This window comes from Clytia hemisphaerica, unplaced genomic scaffold, assembly GCF_902728285.1.
Source record: "Clytia hemisphaerica strain Z4C2 unplaced genomic scaffold, Clytia hemisphaerica genome assembly, whole genome shotgun sequence".
Lineage (NCBI taxonomy): Eukaryota > Metazoa > Cnidaria > Hydrozoa > Leptothecata > Clytiidae > Clytia > Clytia hemisphaerica.
Genome location: NW_027103282.1, coordinates 544,655 through 569,187, shown reverse-complemented (window position 1 = coordinate 569,187; position 24,533 = coordinate 544,655). Strand labels below are relative to the sequence as shown.

General features: G+C 33.7%; 2 protein-coding genes across 2 annotated transcripts in view; one reads left to right on the top strand and one right to left on the bottom strand.

Moving 5' to 3' along the window:
* Positions 1-2,630: 2,630 nt before the first annotated feature.
* On the bottom strand, positions 2,631-8,316 carry LOC136804450 (stomatin-like protein 1). The gene is made up of 8 exons (XM_067061150.1): positions 8,177-8,316; positions 7,535-7,641; positions 7,002-7,068; positions 6,385-6,467; positions 5,529-5,729; positions 4,508-4,563; positions 3,458-3,561; positions 2,631-3,214 (listed from the first exon to the last, which is right to left on the bottom strand). The coding sequence occupies exons 1-8, from the start codon at positions 8,250-8,252 to the stop codon at positions 2,748-2,750; spliced, it is 1,161 nt and encodes a 386-aa protein (XP_066917251.1). The 5' UTR covers positions 8,253-8,316; the 3' UTR covers positions 2,631-2,747.
* A 3,485-nt stretch (positions 8,317-11,801) lies between these two features.
* The window catches only part of LOC136804436 (ras association domain-containing protein 2-like), a 36,832-nt gene continuing 24,100 nt past the window's right edge, over positions 11,802-24,533 (top strand). Inside the window, exon 1 of the mRNA XM_067061148.1 lies at positions 11,802-11,940. The gene's annotated coding sequence lies outside the window, so the exon portion shown is untranslated. The remainder of the gene's footprint in view (positions 11,941-24,533) is intronic.

The following is a 24,533-nucleotide window of genomic DNA, read 5'->3' as shown; positions in this document are numbered from 1 at the left end:
AAAGTCACAAATTCGAAATTGCAAGTATTTATAAAACTGTCAATGATTTGTATACATATCCTTTGTCTTTGGGCAAATGGTGGTGGGTAGAATATACTATAGCTTTTTATTTACATGGAATTTAATATATAAAAGGGGTAAATATAAGGATATAATCCTCAGGCAAAAAAACAACATACAAACAAACTTACATGATTTGATGTTTTTTAAGAAATTTATAAGGTGAAAGTTTAGATAGATATCCTTGTTGCAAAGAAATTACAAACTTATTAAAAAATTACTGTTTATAAAAATTGTTTTCTAAGAAAAGAAAGTGTAGTTCCAAGATAATATAAAGGGAATAAAAGGAAGAGGGTCTCCAAAGAGAACTATAATATTTCTTGGAATCCCTCTTTTTTTATCTCAGTTTCTCTCCCGCCTCTTTTTTTTTGTTTTGATTTTTTCGAATACCGAACACAGTTGGCCTCGCATTCGGAAACTCGAATTCGTACGATTTGGGCTGTTTTTGTATTTTGTACCAAAATCGTATAGTCTAAGACTGGCAACTCTACCGACTGTTAACTCTTTTCGGCAAAAAAACCCGTTTGCGAATTTTCTTCGGCTTTGGGCTTTTTTCTTAGATAGTGATTCGTCTTAGACTATAACATAGTCTATCAAATTAAGTATGACCTATACTGTAGTCTCGTACGAATTGTTTAAAACAGCAATATCCCTAGAGATAGGGTTGCGGGGATGTGCCGCCCTTCAACCCTCGCACCCTTAGTGGGACTAAAAAGGGGGAAAGAATTTGAAAAATTATGTGAACTTTACGACCCTTATTTAGACTAATTTGACCAAATTTGGATGTTTTTAGGGACAAAAATTTGAAATTTTCCTATTTTTCTGACACTTAATGGGACTGAGAATTTTCCAACCCTTTGTGGGACCAAAAAAGTTTAAAAAAGGCACCCTTAAGGGTAGTACCCGTACCCTCCCACCTATATAGTTTACTACTACCCAATATTGATTTTGCAAAGTAATTTATATGTAATATTGAATTTATATAAAGAGGATTTTCATCGGAGCACATTACGTCACTCTCTTGCTCAATTATAAATTTTGGAATTCTTTTAAAATTAACTTTTTTGTAAAAAGCATTTTTTTTTTTGCATTTAACTTGTCAAGGAACTTGATTTTTGAAATATTTAAAAAAGAAAAATGTAAATATTGTACGATAAATTTGTTTACTGCTCATTGTCCTTATGGTTTTAATTGATGCTACTACAGGCGAACAAACTTTCGCTTTTTTTCCTTGAAAGTAAATGCCTTTTTGAAACTTCTCTGACCATAGTGAATTTTTCATAATTGCCATTTACAAAATTTGGATTTCTGGCTGATGTAGCCAACAAAACTATGACATGTTATACATTTTCTGTTAGACAACGCAAACTATTCCTGAATCTGAAAATTCAAAAACTGCATTGAAAAAATTTGACGAAGAAGAAAATGAAGACATTTGCGAAGACAAGTACTTTGAGGAGCTTATTTTCGGCGAAAAAAAGAGATTTTTAAATTTTTTTTGCACTAGATGGTGTATCTTTAACCAAACTAAAAAGGATTTTCGGAAAGTTTTTGTAAAAGCTTCTTTGTCTCAAAATCTTGAAAATAGTGGCTTTTAACCAATTTTTCATCCCAAATTTTTGCACACAAGGAGTAATTACACTTGATAGATAGTGGGGTTGTCTAGCATAATTTAAGGGAAAAAATAAGATCCAGCTGAAACTTTCTCCAGACCTTCTCTATAGGATGGTTATGCCTCAGGAAAAAATCCCCTAAAATCCCACTGGTGGAACATCCTTTTTTTGGGACATTTCTTTTTTCCCCAAGTGATTCATTGTGGGAATGTTTCGAGTGTATTACAATAGAAATCTCTTAGGAATTCCTCGAGGGAATTCTATTGTAATACACTCGAAACAATCCCACAATGCATCGCTTTTTGGAAAAATCAAAAACTCCGATAAGGTCTATCCTCGACAATTTTCATGATGGAAATTAGAAAATTTTTCAATTTTTCGCCTACTTTTAGCCGATTTTTCTTCCTGACAGGGCCCCAAATTTACCAAATATCCATATATGATAGGGTCCATTTTTCAAACTCCAGCGGCACGTCCCCGTCGGCCGTCAAGGTCAGTGCCCCCCCCCCCGGTGTGGAAGAAGTAGATATTGATAACATTGATCACATTGATAAACGCATAGATGAAGTTTGAAATTACAATCTTTTCATATCTAGAGTAATTTTGAGTTATTACTTCGTAACTTTACGAGATCTTGAGGTCCTTAAGTCGAGATAAAACTCTACGTTCCAACCGTACTTTATAGCGCTTAAATATCACTTGAGGTTATAATATTTAAGGATAAATACTCCTTTATCTCCAAATATTACGGTAGGGATTGCAGTTGCAACACTGTATAAGACCATTTATCGGGGTGAAAAATAAATTGATTCCATTTAGTTACTTTAACCCACTTTTCGAATGCATTTACTTATTTACAAAACCCGGTAGGGCGCATAATGAAACTTATACAAGAATAGTAAAAGAAGGACCTTCATCCTATGAAGGCTAGAATCCAAAACGAAACCTTTACTGCGAAAGAGATGGTGTATCTTCAATATCAAAATAGTGCGACAAATCAAATAAATAAAGTAACTAAAAAAATCCTCTAGTATGTACATTATATTTATAACTAAGATTCTATATTAATCAAATTTACATAGCTTTTAGCCTCTTGATTAGTAATTCTAATTTCATTGCAGTTGCCAAGCTACCATTGAACGTTAGCTGACTGTTCATGTAAGCTTGCCGAGGCGTTAATTGTCCGTAAAAGATTTTTTGAAAAATTTGTTCCTCTAGTTTAAAAACAACATCAGGAAAACCTGCTACCGGACCTTCTATTACGAATCCGGGGCTATTTTTGACGTCGACGGTCCAGGTCCGCGTGCTTGAGTCTGTATATTGTATTTGAAATTGAAATACTGCATTAATTTGCTGACACAATGGCTCGTCTATTATTCCTTTAGCAATTGAAAATAGCTCGGCGGCATTAAGTAACGCTGGCGCGGCCACTTTCTGTGTACTTGAGGAAAGTGTTGGTGTGTAGTTAGGTAAGACATCTGTTGGACTAACGTGAGGTATGGAGAGACCGGAAAACACGTTTCCTTCGGGAGAAACAACGCCTAAAAAAGGAATATAGAAATAAATTAGGAATATTTTCGTGAAAAAATCCTTAAAGTACAAAACTTTCGTGCAAAACTTTCAAAATTAACGGACATTTTTCCCTTGTGACAAAAAATCGTGACAATTTTTCCGTGAATGGTCTTAAAATGATGTTCAGATAAAAATAACGATAATTAGTATGGCATATTTTCGAAAGGTGCTCTATAGCCCAGACAAAAATAACAGCATTTTATATGGTATACTTTTGATAAGGTTCATGATCATCTCAGCGCCGTCGACTTCATCATCATCATTTTGAGAGGAGGGAGTGATACCACCTCGCTCCTTCATTACTGTCGAATGTTCCCTGGAAAGTAAGTCGGATTTAGAATCTACAGTCAGAAGAAAGATAAATTTCACCAACTTGAGGGCACTTTATCAGTCAGTACACGACATTTTTGTCGAACGAATGAACATCCCTAGAAAATTCAAGTTTGGTGAAATCCTTAAAAAAATCAGAAAAAAATCAGAAAAAAATCAGTAAACAGTTTCTAAAGGAAAGACAAAAAGTTTTATTTTCATTTTGCTGAAAATAAAATAAAACTTGTTGTCTTTTCTTATTACTTTATGGAATGGCTGATTCAAACTAAAAGTTTCTAAAGGAATACTATCAAACTCGGCTGACATAGTTGATGTCTGTTGGTGTTAGTAGGGCCGAACAAGACATGATGAATGAATATTTTCTTATTTGTCCTGTGCAGCTAAGACTTGCCTAGACGCGAAATTTTCACCTTGTTGGGGTTTTTGCTCCAATTCACAAAAACCAATTTTCTATTGTTTCCACTCGTGCAACTTATGGGATGTCCAAAAAAATAATAATCCAATATCCCAAAAAATAATAATTAATAGACCTTCACGAACATCACTTGCCTCGTTTTGAAATTATTGCCATGGTGATTAACTCCTAGCGGAGTTTATCAAAACAATTTTCTATTCGTAAAAAAATCATAGGGACATAATCACCATGGTAATTGTTTGAATACGAGTCAAGTGATGTTCGTGACGTAATTTATGAAAAGGTCTATTAACAGCCAATTCTTAAATCTACCTGTCTACATCCTAATACGCTTTTTGACGTATAAATGAACATGCCTAAGGCCCCCAGTTTTTTGCACCAAACTTATGTCCTTTTTGGACATGCCATAAGTTACACTAGCAGTTTATATCATTTTTATTTTTCTATTTTAAAGTGACATGGATACAATGTAAACACGCCATAAACTTTCAGAAACAGCTTAAATAGTTTTACTTACATCTCAAATCTTGCTATTTCAATACCCCAAGCTGACACAACTTTATTCAAATGACTCTACGAAAGGAATAAAAAATCATGAATTTTTAAAGCATAAAAATAGATGTTCAAGAAAAATTGACAGCGATTCACTTTTCATAGGTTAAGCCCTGATAAGAGGTCAGTGAGATTTCGCAAATTTTCTGAACAATTTCTCGTGGAACAATCCAAGAAATTATTTGAAATTATATAACTTTAGAAAATAAAAACGACAGATCAAAATTGCACGCATTACTTTAATGGGATAAACTTTCGCGGGGATTAAATTTCGCGGATTTCGCGGATTTGGGTGTCATCCGCGAAAATCTGCGAAATTAAGTCCCAATGGAAATTTCGAAGGGCCTCATCTGCGCGAAATATTTCTAAACAAAACTCAAAATATGTCAAACAAATACTATTTGAATGTTTACTGACATCAAAGAAGCGCCAAAAATGTGTATTTTAACAACCAAAATGCATGATTTGACAGTAAAAGTCACAAAATCGTGAAAATATTGACACTCAATAGTGCAACCCGCGAAATTAAGTTCCCGCGAAATTTTTGAATTTCACGGATAGGCCCAACCGTAAAATTCAATCCCCGCGAAAGTTTATCCCATTAAAGTGTTCCTCAATATTGTTGCTACAATCAGTAAAATCATAAACTCCCTCAAATCCATCTTTGAAACCGTACGTGCTAGTGGATGTTCTATTTCAAAAATACGTATTTTAATCGGAATAATTTTTGCGTGATTTAATTTTTACGAGTCAGTGATCTCAAACAATCATGCGAGATTTATTTTCGCGAAGATGGTAAAAACTAAATCTCAAATCCGATTTTAGTAGTTCGTAGGTGGTTGTCACGCTCATTTAAAAATGATATTTGATATAGGATTTCTCAAAATGTAAGCTCGCGAAACGCCTAGAATGGAAAAATATTTATTGTAAGCAAATGGTAGAAGTTTAATCTATGCCCTTGGTTGGGAGTGGATAGATTTATTTACCTGTAGTCTTTGTTGTAAAAGCTGCTTTTCATGTTTTACGAATGCAATATCATTACACGAGATGATTGAAGTTAAAGAGGCCTGTCCACTGACTCTCAAAGAGTGATCAAGGTCCTGTATTGTTTGTGTTAGTATAGGATCGACATATCGGTATTGGACATCAGCCCCTATTTTCAATACTCCATTATCCACTGTCATGATCTAAATTAATAGAAATACGGATTATAATGCAGAAGCAGTCGCTTCATTTTGCTGTTTTATAAATTAATAGAAATACGAATTTTAATCTTTTTTTAACTATAACAAGCAAATATGCAAATACAAACAAAAAATGATCCCGCTAAAAATCAGAACAGAGTATCTCTTTGACTTAATATCACAACAATATATTTACGTGTTTTAAGGAATTAAAAAACCTATACACTTTTTTAGAAGATCGAGTTTTTATGAAAAAATTTGACAAAAACCATAGGACAGATTTGCTGAATTTGCTAAGGGAATGCCCTTTTTAGTGTGAATCAAAAAATTAAGTATCCTATTGTGTTGAGCGGTGAAAATTAATGCGGCTATCGTAATTTGATTTTCCCCAACAACTTTCGAACTCAAGACCGTTCTCAAGGACATTAGTATCATATTGAAGTATTTAAAAAAATCTATATAAGATAATTAAAAAACTTAAAAAATTGTTTTCAGACAAGGAAAACACCATTCATTTACAAAATCTTTCGCTCATATCTTTGAGCATTAAATAGTGTCTATAAAAAACTTGTTCTTATAAAAACTGCGAAGAAAAGCTTGTTCTTATAAAAACTGTGAAGAAAAACGTGTTCTTGTAAAAAAAAGTGAATGGACGAACCTCTTGTGGGGGAACTTTGAATGCTCTCATTCTCATGTCCACTCTTTTCAATTTATCAATGCATGGAATCACTGTGATCAAACCTAGAAGAGAAAATCTGGTATATATAATCTATTTACACTTTTTTTTTATAAGAGCCATAGATTTTGAATGAGGCTCGCCATCCTTTTCTTTTGGTACCTTGAGCCTAAAATTGTCCTTCTTCTATTTCTAGGAGGGACAAAGGTGTGGCATTTTTAAAAATAACTGATTTTACAAATTTGACTCTAAACCTGCTAAAAGTTTAATAGCCATTCCAGGTTTGGCATTGTTCTTAAAACCACTCTTATACCACCAAGAGGTTGTATTGGTTGTGACTATAATCAAAGTTTTAGCTTTTTAAATGAAATGGACAAAACCAAAGTACTTGGAATTACAAAGTACAATTCACTTCAAAGTACAGACACATTAAAATAACTTAATTTTTTATCATTCTAATTCAGAGCCATCAAATTCATAAAAACATCAGTTTATGATATAGTCTTATGTCCTAAATGAGACTATGGATTAATAATCAAACTATGTGGGAAGAAAATAATAGTAATACTTTACCATATTATTAAAAAAATAAACAATACCTGGTCCTTTCAAAGGTAATATTCTGCCAAGTCTGTAAACAATCACTCTCTGACATTGTGGAATTATCTGTTAAAATAATAAGAATTCGAATTTTCCACTTTCTGGCTTATCGTTAAATTCATCTTTAGAAGTCGGAAAGATACTCAACATAAAATTTTGTGACATATTAATCTGAAGCGTATTTTAGTTATACAATTTCGGAAAAAAACAGTGTACCTTATTGGAACTAATTTTCGCGGGTTTTAAATTTTAGCGTTTTTCGTGGTTTTTCATCAAAATTGCAAAAATTTGATCCCGTGAAAAATTTTGAGAGTCGAAAACCGCGAAAATTAATTCCCGCAAAATACAATTTTTTCCAATTTTATCGAAAAATTTGAAAAATCCCTAGGAAAATGAAAGAAATTTGTCCAAAAAAAGGGAAAACCGCGAAAATTAAAACCCACGAAATGCAATTTTTCGGATATTTTTTTTCGACCGCAAAAATTAGTTCCCGCAAAAATTAGTTCCAATAAGGTAATAAGTTGTTTCTTACCTTGAAACTACAACAGAACGTAAAAGGTAGTGTGATAAACCAAATGGTGTATATTAAAATTAACATGAGAATATCACAAGGTCCATATGAAGGCTTTCCAGCAGCATCTAAAACAATGAGCAATACCGTTTTGACATTTTTTGTAAAGAAAAATAAGAGATATAGAGCTTCACTAAAAGAAGTAATAATTCAAAAAGAGGGTCAAAAAGTTATTGTGGGTTTCAGTGGCAAGTGTAAATGGTAGAACTTCTTACTGTGACTAAGCTATTTTCAAGTTTTCATATGTAAGCTGATTATGATAAAAGACACAAATCAGTGCTGCAAATAAGGAAATTTAAGTTGGCCAGTAATTTAATTTGTAGTGAAAATAATTTGATCAGGGGGTCTTGGGGCCCCCTTAGAAAATTTTGGAGCCTTATAGATTTTTATAATTTGGTAAGAAAAAATTTCTTCCTTTAAGGTAACTTGATTAAAATTTACGAAAGAAGCCTTATAGCCTTCAAACTTTAACCGGGTAAAACGAAAAAGTAAGTTTAAGAATGGTCTGTAGAAACTACAAAATAACCGGTAACTACCGCTACCGGTCACTTGCCGTTATTTGCAGCACTGCAACTGAAAGTTGTTTATAACAAAGTTTCATACCTTTCCTTTCACATTCGTCAAAATAAACAGTTGTGGCTTCATTTGAATTGATTTCCAAAGATGTGTATTTTACCATTCTTTTTGCAAACAATTCTATTTATTAAAAATAAATATTTAAAATATCTTCTAATGATATCTTAAGTTACATTAGAAAGATAGGGTGTGATAATATGCTTGAAAATCTTGATTTATTCACTCATTCACTGCTCAGGTAAATTAATACATTCCAAATTTTCAGTAATTTTTTGGAAGCAGTCCCATCCCCTTAGTACATCAAAAGAAGCGTATTATGTAGAAAACCTGTTTTGAGATTTTGATTAAAAACTTGTTTTGAGATTTTGATTAAAGACCTGTTTTGAGATTTTGATTAAAAACCTGTTTTTAATGCCATTTGTGATGATGTCATTTAACAAAAAATTGAATATTTCAAGAACTAGTTAATTAAACTTCATGAAACTTTCAGCAATGATAGACACTACCACAAGAAGTATTCTGATTGCTTTTGCAATCTTTTAATTTTTTGATGATGTTATAGGAAAAATAGCAGAAAACCAGATTTTTGCAATTTCTGCTGACATCATTAAAAAAAATTTTAAAAAAATCTTAAATTGAAACAATTCTTGTGCTAATGGCTATTGGTTTAAAATTTCATGATAATTTAGTTCAACAAGTTCTTGAGATATTCAATTTTTTTGTATACTATCTCTTAGAAAAAAATCACTTACTGTACAAAGTGAGATGAGTTTCATTGTAACACCCCCCTATTTGGTTCATTCTATCATGGGCGCAAAATAAGGCAGAAACTAAGTAGCGTTCTCGGTTTAAGATTGCCTCCTCATCTTTATTTGCCCGCAGGAGAATGTGATGTCAGCTAATAACTTTTCGAATTATCTGCCATTATGACTTTCTTGAAGCCGTTTCGAAATTAAAACCAATCGGGTTACAGTATGTATCGGAATTCCTATGGGAGTTCTTTTCTGAGATTTGTAAAATAGCTAAGTCGGCAAAAAACTTTTCCCGGGGGTTTGAGGAAAAAACAGAGCTGCTATCATTTGTTCTTTATGTAACATATATTTAAATTTGCGCTCAAAAATACTTCAATAAATAACTTAATAATATTCAATATACTATTTATATCTCTCAGAAAATAAACACTTACAGTTATTAGTAACACTTTTTAGTTTATCATTTGGAATACCCCTGTATTTGAACCATTATATCGTGGGCGCAAAATAGGGTGGAAACTAAGTAGCACCCTCAGTGCAAGATTGCCGCCTCATCTTTATTCGCCCGCGCGAGAATGTGAGCTAATCATTTTTTTCTCGCGCGCTCAAGGGGAAAAGGAAAGTGATCGATATTTTTTGAAAGAAAAACGTCAGAAACAAACCCAAAGACCAAAAGATGTATTTTGTTGTTGAGAATGGATCCTGTGAAGATGAAAAAATTTCTGTTATGCATTTTTTTCGGAACGCTGAAAAACTCTAATTTCGATCTTCCTTAAGGTAAAGAGGTTGCAAGATTTGGGTTAGCGAGGCAAAAATTGCTAAAAAGCTGGTAAAATCGTAATCCTCAAAAATCAAAGTTCCAGCTTCACTGCTAATTATAATCTAGATAGGAAACAAATATCAAATTTGATTATTTTATTGCTCGTATTTCTAAATTTCATGATAAAAAGAACTATTTACAAATTTTTTTTTTTTAACAGGCGTTGAATAATCGACATTGACATATTTAATGATGTCATAATCAATGCAGTGCATATTTTGTCAGCGCCGTGCATATATTTGTCAACATCCTTTTCATTGGATAAATACCACTAAAATATACAAGATAAGTAAACATAAATTTATCGCCCGCGAGCACGACTTAGCTAAGCGCACCTCTCTTATTCATTATCTAAGAATTGAAGCGGGCAAAGATTACCGCGCGGGCTGATAGCAGACAAAGGTTATTTGAAGATATTTTCAGTTATAATCCAAGGTAGAAAAAACTAAACATAGAAAGGGGGTATTTTTAGTGCTCTATAAGATGATCGGTATTTATTTTGAATTCTATGTTTTAGTTTTTTCTACCCAGCCCCGTTGCTATGCACGAACGTCCTGTTGCTAAGACTTTGCTTGAAATCGAAAGCGAAATCAAAATAATTTAGTGCACACTGGCGTTTGCGTAATATCAATAAAGTGAAAGGAGGTCCTGACTGACATGTGTTGTGTCGACTTGTCAGCATTGTATTGTTGTAAAAGGAAAAGATAAAAGAGGTAAGACTAGCCTAGTTTCTAATCCTGATATAGGAGTTTAAGTTTAGACTGTCCATCGAGAACTGATCGAGAAACGTCTAAATTCCCGCCATCTTGAAAATTATGATCTCTTTTTTTATCCAACCAGGCTGTTTTTTATTTATCTGCAATATTCTGTCGGCGAATAACTCGCCAATATTTATTACTCCAGCCCCAAATATGAGATTCTAAAATGGTCCAGTGTGGAATCCATGCAAAAGCCACGCCGAAGATATTTTGAGGATCAAGAAGGTTACACCCAATTGAGGACATTCTCACGCCAAATATATTGGGCCATCCCAGAAAATTTTTGTTACCCCCCGTCGGACGACGTGCATTTTTTAATTTTTTATAGCCTCGGAAATAATTTTTCTTTTCCAGTGGTGGTTGGAAATTCCGATGAAAATCCATGTACTTTTGAAAAATGCATCGGAAATTCCACTCTTTTTTGCCTTTTTTAATTCAATTGCCTTGGAAATATTCATACATTTTCTTCTCTCACCTTGGAAATTTCGAATTTTGGTAAAAACTTTTGACCTCGGAAATCCTGTGTCGTCCGCCCCCCTGTTACAGACAAATTCTGGAATGGCCCATTTGGCGTACTGTGCATGAATTCCAGAACTGGAAAATGGTATGAGTAGAGCTGCAAGCGGAGCTGAGTGGTTCATTTGTTTTGAAATTTTATTGCTTTGGTTAGTCAGGTACCGTGGAGTCGAGTAAATTGCATCAATGGAGGGAAACTTGCATAGCCATCACATGACTGACCAATATCCAAAGCAGCAGCAAAATTTCAAAATATTCATCTATCTCTCAAACTTTCATCCAGCACACAATGCCATCTCTCTACGTCGCTAGTAAGCTTCCTTACACAAAATAAAATGATTATTTTTAAGAAGCTATAAAAATGGCCTAAAAATAACCTGGTCCTCGTCCTGGACTGCTGGAGAGAAATTTAAAAGTGGAAAGGCAGGTGATTTGAGCCAGCGAAAACCAAAACAAAAATGGCGGATTTAGAGATAAACAAATCAAAAACGAAAGTGAATAGTGAGCGGTCGCCAATGTAAACATTTTTGTCGCGCGATAAAATACAGACTTATAAAATCGGACTAAGAATATCTTGAGAACTTATTGTAATAAATGTCAAAGATTTTTTTCCCATTTTAAAACAATTTTTTCATTCAAAAATTCATTCTCTAAACTAAAAAGTGATATTTCATGAAAATGTAACATTCGTCGACTCGTCACTCGTGGCGACAAAAACTTGACGACGTAATCTTTTAATGACGTCATTCTCTTTATAACAGCAGTGTAAACCTTAGATAATAGTCTAGACAGGGCCTTAATTAAGTTGGTTGATCATTTTACAGTTTTACACTTGCTTTGATTTTTCTGTTTTCTGTGTGTGACAGGATGAATTAAATTTGGATTATAAAGGACCAAACACAAATAGGATCAACAGATCAGCAGAAGTAGAGAAACAAATAATAGGTAAGATCATTTTAGACTCATTTCGTATCGTTGTGTTTTTTTTCACTGAAACATTGCATTGGTAAAATTTCTCAATCAGACCACATCACTTCATTTCAATCTGTCAATCTTTTTGATATTTCATATGTTTATATTTTTACCATTATTTACAATTTAAAAGGCCTAGAGGCTAAAAATATCCTTGCAGCTAATTTCAGATTGATTGTTGCAGACAACAGAAGCTGATGTAGAAAAGAGTAATCAAATTTACTGAGTGTGTGTGTATGTAGCTATTGTTGGGGATCTTCGACAAAAAACTTTCGAATTTTTTATCGGCATTGGGCCGATAAGGGGGTGGGGGGGTCCAACTACATGCCGATAAAAAATCAAGTATTGAGACGAAAATCCTTTCAGCCAATTTCTTTCTGATTTCGTCCACAAACTCCACTGAAAGCATATGAATTCACTTGCTTTCACCTTTGCGCGCAAATTCGCAGCTTTAAAAGTACAGTTTTGAACTAGCTTTGATAAAAAGCTCTTTTTTCATTGGCCAGCACGCTGCCTTTTCCTTCGAAATGTTGCGACTTCATCCCGTCATTTTAACTTTCGTTTTGATTAACAATATCAATGCGGGTATGAACAAACTCAATGTTGGTGCACAAATAGACAAAAATTCGACGATGCCGGGTGGGAAGGCGATGGCCGACAAGATTTGAGGAAATTGTGTCTTTTAGAAGATGTAAAAGTTGGATTTGAAAAATTTTGGCCGATAAGAGCAAGGGGGGGAGGGGGTCTGAAGCTTATCGGCCCAATGCCGATAAAAAATTCGAAAGTTTTTTGTCGAAGACCCCTTGGCGAAGTCTAGTTTTATAGAAGAAAGGACTTTAACAGGCCACTCTGAAAATTTGAATTTGAAAAAGTTCTAAACATGACCAAAACTGGCCGGCTAGGCCATATTTTAGAAAGGCAGGGCAGTGTCCGTTGGAGGCCAAAAAGGACACTTTTTCTTGTGTTTTTCTGCTTTAGGCTGTGTTTTTACCAAAATTTTAGTGATTTCCAGGAGGGGCAGCGTCCGTTAACTGCCTGCCACACACATGTTCAGGGAGAAGCCTGCCTACAAACTGGACTTCCCAGTAGTAGATTTTTTGTCTGGTGCTGAAAAAAAAGGTTTTATAAAGAGTCAAATTATGGCAGACAAAACTGTTGTGTGTGTTTAAATAATCAGGGGGGGGTAGAAACTTTTCAAAATTTCAATAAACAGGGGGGAGGCTTATTGCTGAGGGTGGCCTGTCTTTTTTAGCTGTTTAAAGCATAATAATTTCAGTTAGGTTTTTTTTAGGACATGAAACTTGAATATTCAAAATCTACTCAAAATTCTGCTTCCACTGATATGTATGGCGCGCCAAAAGGCTTTTTAATACCAACTTTTTTTTATAATACCAACTTTTTTTTATAATACCAACTTTTTTTTATAATACCAATTTTTTTTTATAATACCGTGAGAGGTCCTAAAGCCGACAGCCCAGCCTAATTCCGACCCCCCAAATAACTGTTATGAAAAAAAATTCTATGTTTACAAACATTCCCTCTCCAAGTTGAACGATAAACTATTGCTAAGACTCTCGAAACAAAACATCTAACAAGATAGCTGTAATGTCAAGATGTCAATTAATTTAATTAAAAAGTGCGAGTTGTAAAAATAATTACCTTTTATTCTGGATCAGTTGCTCATGTTTAAAACGATAACAGTTTTGTAATAAAAGTGACTTGTGCGGGAAAAATATGAAACAACTTGGACTGGTTTCCATCAAGAAATAAACAGACTAAATTGTAAAAATGGCGCGAAGTTGAAAAAAGGGCGGATGCGGTAGCACTAATTTGAATAACAAACATCGAATCAATGAGGCGGCAACTATCAACGCCCTCTTTACCACCTATAAGTCCGGATGTTTATTTACGGAAGGCCCCGCAATCGGGCAGCTCTTCATTTAAGTGTACTCTTTGACGACATATATTATCTTTACTAGAATAGGAGCAAGGTGTCATGTAATACATAATAATTGTAACATACGTTGTCTATTTGTATTCTTATCATGTAATATATAATGTAATATACGTCGTCTATAAGTATCCTTACACAAAGTACTGGCCCCGCAATCAAGCCAAGTGCCAGTGTAAAGTAATAGAAACCAGGCTTGATTACGTAACGTTTCAAAATGAGCACGCTCGTACACAGACCTCTTTTATATTTTCGTGTGCTTTGGAAAATCAAAACATCTCGTTACTTTTTATGATGCTGTTACTACTGTTGTCATTTATGACGTTGTGCATATTGCAATAAAAAAATATGTTTTGTTATAAGAAGCAATTATTGTTATTTGGTTCAATTGGTTCAGTGTATCAAATCTGTCAGTTTAGTTGACACTTTGGTATCTTCGTTGCGTCACAGCGAAAGGTTTGTTTTTATTTTATTTTGTATCTTTGAAAGACCCCATCGGCTTTAGGCTGGGCTGTCGGCTTTAGGACCTCTCACGGTATCAACTTTTTTTATAATACCAACTTTTTTTATTATAATACCAACTTTTTTTATTATAATACCAACTTTTTTTTTATAGTACCAACTTTTTTTTTAGTTCGACGTTTTTTCATAACACCAATTTTTGTCTCGCTTACTATGCGTGTATAATCGATCAAATGTAGAAGGAGTCTTAGCGCGATTACACCTAGCCTGGAGGCCACTTAAGGTTTTTTGATAGACTGGATGACACGATTCTCTAATTCATGATATGCACCACTGGAGTCTTCCGAGAATTTTCAAAATATTCAACCCAATACGTCACTTAAACAATAGAAAAAGTGACGTATTGGGTTGAATATTTTGAAAATGTAGGAAGACTCGCCAGTGGTCGGCCAGTGGTGCACACAGATCTGTAAAGCCCGAAGGGCTAGATTTGCGGCTTTTATCAAAAAGTGAAGCCTAGGTTTGGAAGGATTTCCTACCAAAATCACGTGACTAAAATATGCAATTTCACCGGTTTAAGAGATGTGAAATAGCGTTTGCCGCCTACTTTTTTTGATCTCGCGCTCCGAAAACAATTAAAATGCTAGATCCTATCCATCGGCACGAAATTTAAAAAGTCAAATTTTTGCTTCACTTTTTTTTGCTGGAGAAAGCTTAAAGTTGCCTATCTAGCCCTTCGGGCTTTACAGATATCTGTGGTGGTGATCCACATTCTTAGATTTTCCAGTGAAGAACTGTAAAGGTCCGTCTACATGGTGAAAAAAGAAAATTGACTAAGCGAGACCAAAAAAATTGATATTATAAAAATGAAAGTTAGTGTTATAAAAAAAAAGTTGATATTATAAAAAAAGTTGGTATTGTAAAAAAAAGTTGCTATTTAAAAAAAAATCTGATATTATAAAAATGAAAGTTGGTATTATAAAAAAAAGTTGATATTATAAAAATGAAAGTTGGTATTATAAAAGTGAAAGTTGGTATTATAAAAAATGTTAGTATTATAAAAAAAAGTTGATATTATAAAAATAAAAGTTGGTATTATAAAAGTGAAAGTTGGTATTATAAAAAAATGTTAGTATTATAAAAAAAAGTTGATATTATAAAAAAAAGTTAGTATTAAAAAGCCTTTTGGCGCGCCATAGATATGTAACATGATAGGGTTATTTCCAGGTACCTGGACTTTTGTCGTTTATTTGGATTTCGGCCTAAAAAGGACGCAATTTTGGCCAAGAAATTGATGTAACACCTAAAATCACAAATGTGAAATAGGGAATTATTTTTCTAAATTTGTAAGAAATATCATTATTTCAATGTCAAGTTATCATAAATACTTACTAGAATGAGAAAAATTAACTTAGAAAGTCAAGACATGCAATAAATCCTTTAAAAAAGCCGGGTTTTTCCAAAAATAGCCTTTGTGACATTTTGATCAAAATGAGAAAATTGACTCCAGGGTTCGAATTATAGCTTCGCACTTCGCAAAATGCGAAGTGAATTTTAGATTTAGCGACCCAAAAAGGTTTCCCAACTCAAAAATGTGAAGTTAAAACATTACAAGAAAACACTTCTTGCTATCATTCATTGCTTTTTATCAACTTGCTAACTTTGCTACTTTCTTCACTTGTTTATCTATTGCTTTTTATCAACTCACTACTTCGCAACTTTATTCTCTTGTTTATCTTGTGACAAAAACTAAAAAGGGCTAAAGAAAATTTGTGGGTTGATTTTTCAATTTCTCTTTTAGGTTTCTGATTAACACTGGTTGATGTTTCATGGAGAAAACGAAGACTTTATTCCACTCTCATAGATTTTTACAGGCTATTGAAAATTTTCCGTCACGGCATGACAAAAACTCTGATATAGTACTAGTCGGTGAAAAAATGGATTTGAAGACCTCAAATCATAGATTTAACCTGTCCAAGTCCTACCTAGCCTGGGAATCCATGCTATTATTTCTTCTTTGAAAAACTGATGGCGAAATGTATAGCATGGTATGGGCTGAGAGTTTGAATTTCTCAGATCCTAATAACGGTTGAAAACATAGCCAATCAAATTTTGTTATTCTTTTACTGGTCACACTTTCTTAGAGAAAGCGCAACTTTCAAAATTTAGTTTTTATTTTAGTAAGTGAGGACAGCGCTAAATTCGAATTTCCCACTGTAAAAAATGTGAGTCCAATATTGGACTCACAGCTCGAACCCGTCTTGTGTACATCAAATTATAAAAAAACACACGACGGTTCTCCTGTCTAAGTCCTACCTTATTGGAACTAATTTTTGCGGGTTTTAATTTTAGCTTTTTTCGCGGTTTTTGATCCCGCAAAAAAATTTGAGAGTTGAAAACCGCAAAAATTAATTTCCGCGAAATACAATTTTTTCTGATTTTATCGAAAAATTTGAAAAATCCCTAGGAAAATGAAAGAAATTTGTCCATAAAAGGTTTTTTCAGTACCGTAGCAGCAGGCTCAGATTTAGTCTGGACCCATACAAATTTTTACTCCATTTCACAAAGCTCACATGAGATAAAAATTAGTATGGTAGAATTGGAGATTTTGAATTTGCCACCAGAAAAAAAAAGTTTGAAAACTGGCCAATCAAAATTTTGTTGCATAAATTTTTCGGGAGAACAATAGACATAATCGGCCAATCAGTAGCGTTTCTACAAAAAATTGTAGAAATTTTTGTCCTAAACTACCCGTCTACTATCGAGTTCAGGAAAAATCGTGAGTAGACGGGGCCCCATCTAGCTCAGATTTAGCCTATGTTGACTTTTTGTGAACATATCACATATGCATGTTATCAAATTTTCAGAAATTTTATGTAGATTTCAAAAATGGTTAGAAGTAGGGGTTGAAAATGAAGTGAACAAAAACTTATTCTTAAAAATTATTTTTTCTCTTATTTGTGCCTGGGATTTTACAAAAACCTAAAAAGTGGGATAAAAATTTTTTAAAGTGACTTTATTAAGCTCTATCTTTTTTTGCTTTGTGCTAGAAAATACCTTAGCTTCCCATGAAATTAGGTTTTAGAGAGATTTGATGACCTTCATTTTTTGACATTTTCAAATTTTTTTGGTATATACGAGTTTTTTGCATAAAGCTAAAACTCAAAAATAAAGTAATTGTATTGTAGGCTAAAATCAGGATATTTAGAGCAAAATAAGGGATCCTCACTCTAACAGCTGAAAATATTCTTTAAAAATTAATAAACGAGGGGCTCTTAATAAGGTCTGGGTTTTGAAAAATTAACAAGCAGGGGGGCATTTATTTGGAACCTCAGAGTACCCGAAATTCTGAAATCTGAGGGTTTTTTTGGATTATGGTAAGTTAATGTCAACATCGCTCTTCTAATTTTGACACCCTTTTCAGAGATAAATTCAAGCAGATTCTGTCAGTCTAGACTTAAACTCCTATATCAGGATTAGAAACTAGGCTAGTCTTACGTCTTTTATCTTTCCCTTTGCAACAATGCAATGCTGATTAGTTGACACAACACATTGACAAGTAGTAATCCCTATTATGAGAAGTTTATATTGAAATCTTCAACAAGAACGAAAGTGAACTCTTCTACTAATTGTTTCATGGCGTTCCTTCGTAGACTGTTTATTTGATTTCCACCAATAAGATTGCTGCATTTCACAAGGCCCTTCTTTTCGGCACCTGTGGCCTTTCAATGCCCTGTTCGACGGGCGGCTGTAAAATCTCACCCTTCATGACACCTCTTTTATTTGTTTCAATCGGTGATCCTAAGGTGAAGACTATTTCTTGTCTTTAATTCTTTAAAGTAAGTTGAAATTTAATTTAAGAGCTCATCAAAGTGCCATAAAAAATGATTGAATAAAAGAAGAACTTAAAATCTTAAAAAGTGCAAAAAGGTGAAACATGGAAAAGTTTAATCTTTTATTGCTTTAAAATCAAAATTGGGATTCAGAAAACTTTCTGTGTTTGGAATGCACAAACTACCGTAAACTATGGCCGAGCACTTCGTTGCTAAAATTTTTGGTTGAAATCGAAACTGAAACCACTGAAAACAAAAGGGAAACTGGTCCGCACTCGAAATCCTGTAATCTTGATATACTAGTTTTTAGTCTATACTGTCTGTACAACAGAAGTTCTTCTAGCCTTGGCAGCTTGGAAAATACTGTTTCCATTTCAAGAAATGATGTGCAAGTCATCAATGACACAAGCTATCAAGAAACCAATGAAAGATCAAAGAGAAAAGCTGTATATAAGTAGGAAAAAATGGTTGTTCGCCAATCTTGGGGATTTAACAAACTCAAAATTAAGTTTGCGGGTTTCATGATCTTTCCTATGGTATATCGATGACTCCTCGGATTGGGCAACATGAAGAAATAGAAAGAAAAACTAAAAATCTTAAAAAGTGGCAAAGGTGAAATAAGCAATAGAAAAAATGTGATGGAAAGAGCTTGAGTAAGATTTCTTTTATTCTTCCCCTGTCTCTCCTGATAATAGACCTTTTCATAAATTACTTCACGATCATCACTTGCCTCGTTTTGAAATTATTGCCATGGTGATTAACTCCCAGCAGATTCTATTAAAACTAAAAAAAAAACTGAAAATATCTAGATTGATATATTTCGTTCAATCGCAAACACTCGCGAAAGTGCCAAATATTTTGTTATCCAATCACCCAATATCAATTGTTTTTTTGTCCAATCAAATGAAGGTAAAGTGATTTCATCCAATCAGAATAAGGATTCTTTGAAAAAATAATGCTCACATCAAATTCCTGCTTTTGTTTCAGAACTAAAATAAGAAAAAATTCAACCCTCAGAATCATAATTGAAACAAATAAAGTTATATGACTGCTCCTCGTTCAAGGTGCCAAAAAGCCATTTGCGCTAGAAATTAGGGCCAGTCGTTAGATGCTAATCAAAAATAAACCCCTGTTTTGTGACATTTTTGATGTCATCCACTATTTTGAGGGCATCATGTGGCTTACATGTCAAAATACATCCACTGTTAAGCTGAATAATCTATCTGCCTGTTGCAAAAAGAAAACATTTTGTGGCTTACTCAACTTCAATATATCAAAGCTTAAAGTGTGAGTAAAATGTGTGGCTGACAGGTAGACCACAAAAAAGTACATTTAACAACACCAAAGTATGTACAATTACAGGTGAAGGGACCTCAGAATGCTAGGTGTTTTTTGAGATCCCATCAAAGTTGATAAATTTAGCCAGACACTTGGTTTTCACTTTAAAGTGTTTGGAAAATATACCTGCTTGAATGCCAAAAAGGTTGAAAACTTTTTCGATACAGTTTTCATACATTTTGAATTAATGTTCTAATATATACTTTTTTCTTTAGGGACCTCAAAACGCTAGGTCACATATTAGTCAATAATGTTGCCAATTTTGCTTAGATAATGACAATTTTTTGCATAACACCTTTTTTTTCAATGTTGAGTATATTTTAAAAGTTTGGTTCTTTTATGCCTAAAATTTTCTCTATTTCACCACAAAATGCTAGGTCAAGGAACCTCAGAATGCTAGGTAAATAAAACTAAATATACATTTTTTTTATAAGAATATCTTTTTTTCAATTTCTTTTTTCACATAATGACATGGATATTCTTGTCACAATTCAACTATCAATTTCCCTCTTTCAATTTATTTCAGCCTTTTTAATAGGCTGTTTAATTCAGGTGTTTATGAATTATTTCTTCTATATTTTGTTTTATGGGTTATGTTTGCCCAACTTTGGTTTATAATTAAGAAAGTTCTTTGAAATAGAATAATAGAAATCAGAGTTCTCCTTCTTCTCTTTGCTTTTAGCTATTTAGTAAAGAAATATGCATGACAGATGGATATCTAGCTTAATATGTTAACTTACTGCAGTTTTGATCTTCCTCTAGAGTAAAGAATTGAGAAAATATAGATAAGAAATGGGTAAGCCTTTCAATCTGAGAGTGAAACCCACCAGCAAATCAAGATGCAGTGTTTTAAGAGATAACATAAACATGAAAAGTAAGCAGATTGAGGAGGCAGTTGAATGGTGTAGAGTTAACAAAAAACGTGGCTGGGCTGCAGTTAATTCAGGAAAATTTCCACTAGTCAAAGATCTAAGAACAATAAATGCACGGCTTGATGGTATCATTGAGACTGGAAAAGAGAAGGAGTATTGCTCAATATTCACCACAGAGGAAGAAGAGTCGCGCTAGTTCAATATATAAAGAACAAAAATAGGTAAGATTCAATATTGGCAATATTTCTTAAAGCTTGGAAATAATTAAATGTAAAACGAAACGTCAACATACACTGGACTTGGAAAGTTATCCCTTTTTATCTTCATTTCTGCTGAATTAAGGAAAATCTTTCCTAAGTTCCTGTAGTTCCTCTTCTTGTTCCAAGAAACATTGAAATCCTCTATAATTAAACTTCATATATTTTAGATGCCTCCAAGGACTGAACAAAACAGAGTTGACAAGGACAATGCTCAATGTTCTGGAAGTAAGAAAGCATGCCTACAAAAACCTTCGCGGACGTAACATCAAGAAACTATCCCCAAATGCACTACGAGCACTCACAACAAAAAAGCTTAGCAAATCTTTTTGGAGGCGTTGGGATTCAAAGTATCAAAAGCAGATCACAAAGAAAAGACAAGGGACTGTATCAATAAATCGAGCTTTAAATTGCACAAGAGAAATGGCTTGTAACCATTTGAATGAATTAGCTGAAGAGCTTATAAAAACTGATATTTTTGTTGATGCAGTCCAATTAGAAACTGGTGTTTGGCAGGGGCATATTGATACAACAAGAGTTTTCAATCATGATGAAACTCCCCAGTTTGTAAACTATGGAGTAGATGGTACTCCAAATGGTTTAGCATATGCTGGGCGAGGGGAAAGCTGCCAGAAAATGATAAGAGAAAATAGGGAGTGTGTAACTTTACACCCTTTCGTTTCTTTTGGAGGAGAAATAGCTATGTGCCATATCATCTTCAAGGGGAAAGGTATTAGTGCCCATATGGCCCCAAAGGAAGCAGTCGAAAAGATTCCCAATCTTTTAATCTCCTCAAATGACAGTGGCAGCCAAGATCACAGTACACTTCTGAGTGCTTATGAAATGTTTGACCACTATTTAGATGAGAATAGTATTCAACGACCTGTTGTTGTTTTATCTGATGGTCATTCTTCACGATTTGACAGTGATGTATTGACATTTATAAGAAACAAAAACATTAGACTTTTCATCAGCCCTCCTGATACAACTGGTGTTACCCAGCTCCTTGATCAGATAAATCAAAAGTTGCACTCTGAGTACAGAAGTGCTAAGTCTGAACTTTTCTCTCCATTTATGACAATCAACAGGGAAGGTTTCATGAAGATACTTGCAGAGTTGTGGCCAGAGTGGGCATCAAATGAGACAATTACAAATGCAGGCAAAAAGGTTGGCATCTCATGCAAAGGCCTCAGTGTTGAATGGATGCAAGCAGATAAGTTTGCAAGAGCCGAGCTGTGTATTACCAAAAATACTGAACAACCTTCATCTTCTTCAGTAACCATTTCATCTCCAAAACAAGTTCGTTATGACTCTGCAGCCTATTGGAAGCATAAATATCATGGTGCCATGGAAAGCTTATCAAACAATATCTGAAAAAGCACTATCACTAGAGGAAATTCCTAATTTGCTACCTGTGACCAAAGTAACACCAAAACCCAACAAAGAAAATGTTCGAGTTACCCAGGTTCAGGGCTCAATGGAGGGGAAAAAAATATTAGAAAAAGTTTCAGAAATCAAGGAAGCTAAAGCCAAAAAGGAGCAATTAAAGAAAGATAAGAAATCTAATCAACAGCAGCAAATTGAAGCTTTCTTTAAGTGTAAGGGATCAATGTACATGTGGTAAGAATATTTGTTGCTGCAAGTAAGCTTCGAGAATGCCCATGTTGTCATAATGTTTTAAAATCTATATGCAGTAAACTTTCATGCAGAGATGAATCAGGCTCAAAACCAATAATGATCAAGCCAATTTGTGATAATGGTTCAAAGAAAAGCCTTCATTTTGAATCAGATGATGAAAATGACATCGGAATTGAAGACAACTTGACTGATGTAGATGATGACGATATGAGTGGCTCTGAAAAGGTGGTTGATAATGCGGATCATGATTCAAGCAGTGATGAGCAGCAAGTTGGTTTAAAACGAGGCGATTGTGTCAAGGTAGTTAAGGGGAATTATCTTGGATATTTTGCATTGGTAACTGGCGATGGATACGGCGGAGAGACAGAACTTAACTATTTTGAGCATAGAAGTAAATGGTGGGTCCTAAAAGAAAAGGATTTAGATTCACGAGAGAGAGGAGACCTTGAAAAGGTGGAGAACTTTACAATGGACAACAGATCACATTATTATTTCAAGTAGGCTTTCCTTACTTGACTGATTTTTTTCAAGAAAACTACCTAGCATTCTGCAGTCCCTTTTTAAATGTATTGTTAAAATTTCAAAAATGTTCATATTCTTTATTCATTTATAGTTCTTTATTCATTATATAGTTATTTAGAGTTATTTGTTACAATTTCAAAGGAGATTCAAGAGAAGATTTTGCGTTTTTGTTTTGTACCTCAAAACGCTAGGTTTGGCACCTCAAAACGCTAGGTGGTTTTGGAGTCTATTTAGATGAAATTGTAATAACTTTGAGAAACCATCTTTTTTACCATGTTTCTAGAGTCCTAAAAGAACATTTTTCATAACGCTTTACAAACTTATTTTTAGAAGGAGTTGCAGAATTCAAAATTAATTCCAAAAATTTTGTTGAAGTCTTTGAAACTTTTTTGACTTTTTATTCATTTAGGATGCTCCTTTAGGGTAGCAAGTAATACAATTTGTTTTTACTATGTAATATTATACCCTTTATTCATATTGTTTGTCATTTTTAGTTTAAATAGAAAAGTTTGAGTTCCATTCAACTTAATTCAAAACCTGACATCCTGAGGTCCCACTGCATTTTGAGGTCCCTTTACCTGTAACACTTTTTGGAAAATTCAAGTCTTAGGAGGTCCCATTTAGAGATCACTTTTCAATATCATGTGGTTTACACTAAAAAAATATATATCGTCGCATCAAAATAAGAAAGCCTTAAGTCCATTTTTTCAAAAATTGAGTTATGACCATACCGATGCTTTACACCCCATTTTTTATCGAATTTTTGGCTTAAATCCACAAAAACCAACCTAAAGCGGCCTAATTTTAAGTTTTTTGAAAAATAAGAATTTTTATTTTTGAAATTTTCTCAAGTTAAGAAAGTCTTAAGTCCATTGTCATTTTAGTTGGACTTTTGGACCTTTTAGATTAAGGTTTTAGTTAAAGAGTTCAAAAAAGTTAAGAAAGTTTAAAGCAAGAAAGTCTTAAGTCCATTTTGGAGTTAAGACACTTTTTCACTGGAAATTTTTCAAATTTTCAGTTTTAATCAAGGAAATTTACATAGAAAAAAAGGTTTAAGTCCATTCTCGAAAAAACATGCTATGAAGAAGCATTCATATCTCCGCAATGGTATAAGTGACAATGTTGATACTTTAGAACTTGAAAGATCTTTCTTCATTTATATTCATATCAAAAAAGCAGCTAGCTAGCCCAACATGGTCAAAAATGGCAGCCATTTCAAACCTTTAAACTTGATTTACTCAAAACTACAAAAATGGACTTAAGGCTTTCTTATTTTGATGCGACGATATTCGAACTTCAGCCTGCTACAGCCACAATCTTGACTCAAATAACAAAACTTTTTTTTTTCAATCATATCTCCACGTTGAGGTCTATCGCCCTTTGAAATTTCAATGGCTGACTCAAAAAATATGAAGAGTTATTCCAAAAAGTTATTTTTCAGCATTTTTTTCAATGTTACATCAGGTTATATTTATAAAGTTACATTTTTTACATTAGGGAAGCCACTGAGAAGAAATAGACCACTTTTGTTTTCATTGCAGATTTCAATATAAACATTGCATGGGGAAAACTTCTGTCGATGTGTACTATGTGTCAACTATGTAAGCATTGTATTATTGGAATAGGAAATAGAAAAGAAGTAAGTCAACCCAAGCCTAATTGTCAGCTGTCTGGGGGCGTTAAAATAATATTA

What these genes read in the sequence shown, in the direction of transcription:
- LOC136804450 (XM_067061150.1), bottom strand. Translation starts at nt 8,252, where the DNA reads ATGGTAAAATACACATCTTTGGAAATCAATTCAAATGAAGCCACAACT. An exon ending in TGACGAATGTGAAAGGAAAG is followed by an intron (nt 7,642 to 8,176) that starts GTATGAAACTTT and finishes TCATTGTTTTAG; the next exon opens with ATGCTGCTGGAAAGCCTTCA. An exon ending in TTTTACAACAAAGACTACAG is followed by an intron (nt 4,564 to 5,528) that starts GTAAATAAATCT and finishes TTCCTTTCGTAG; the next exon opens with AGTCATTTGAATAAAGTTGT.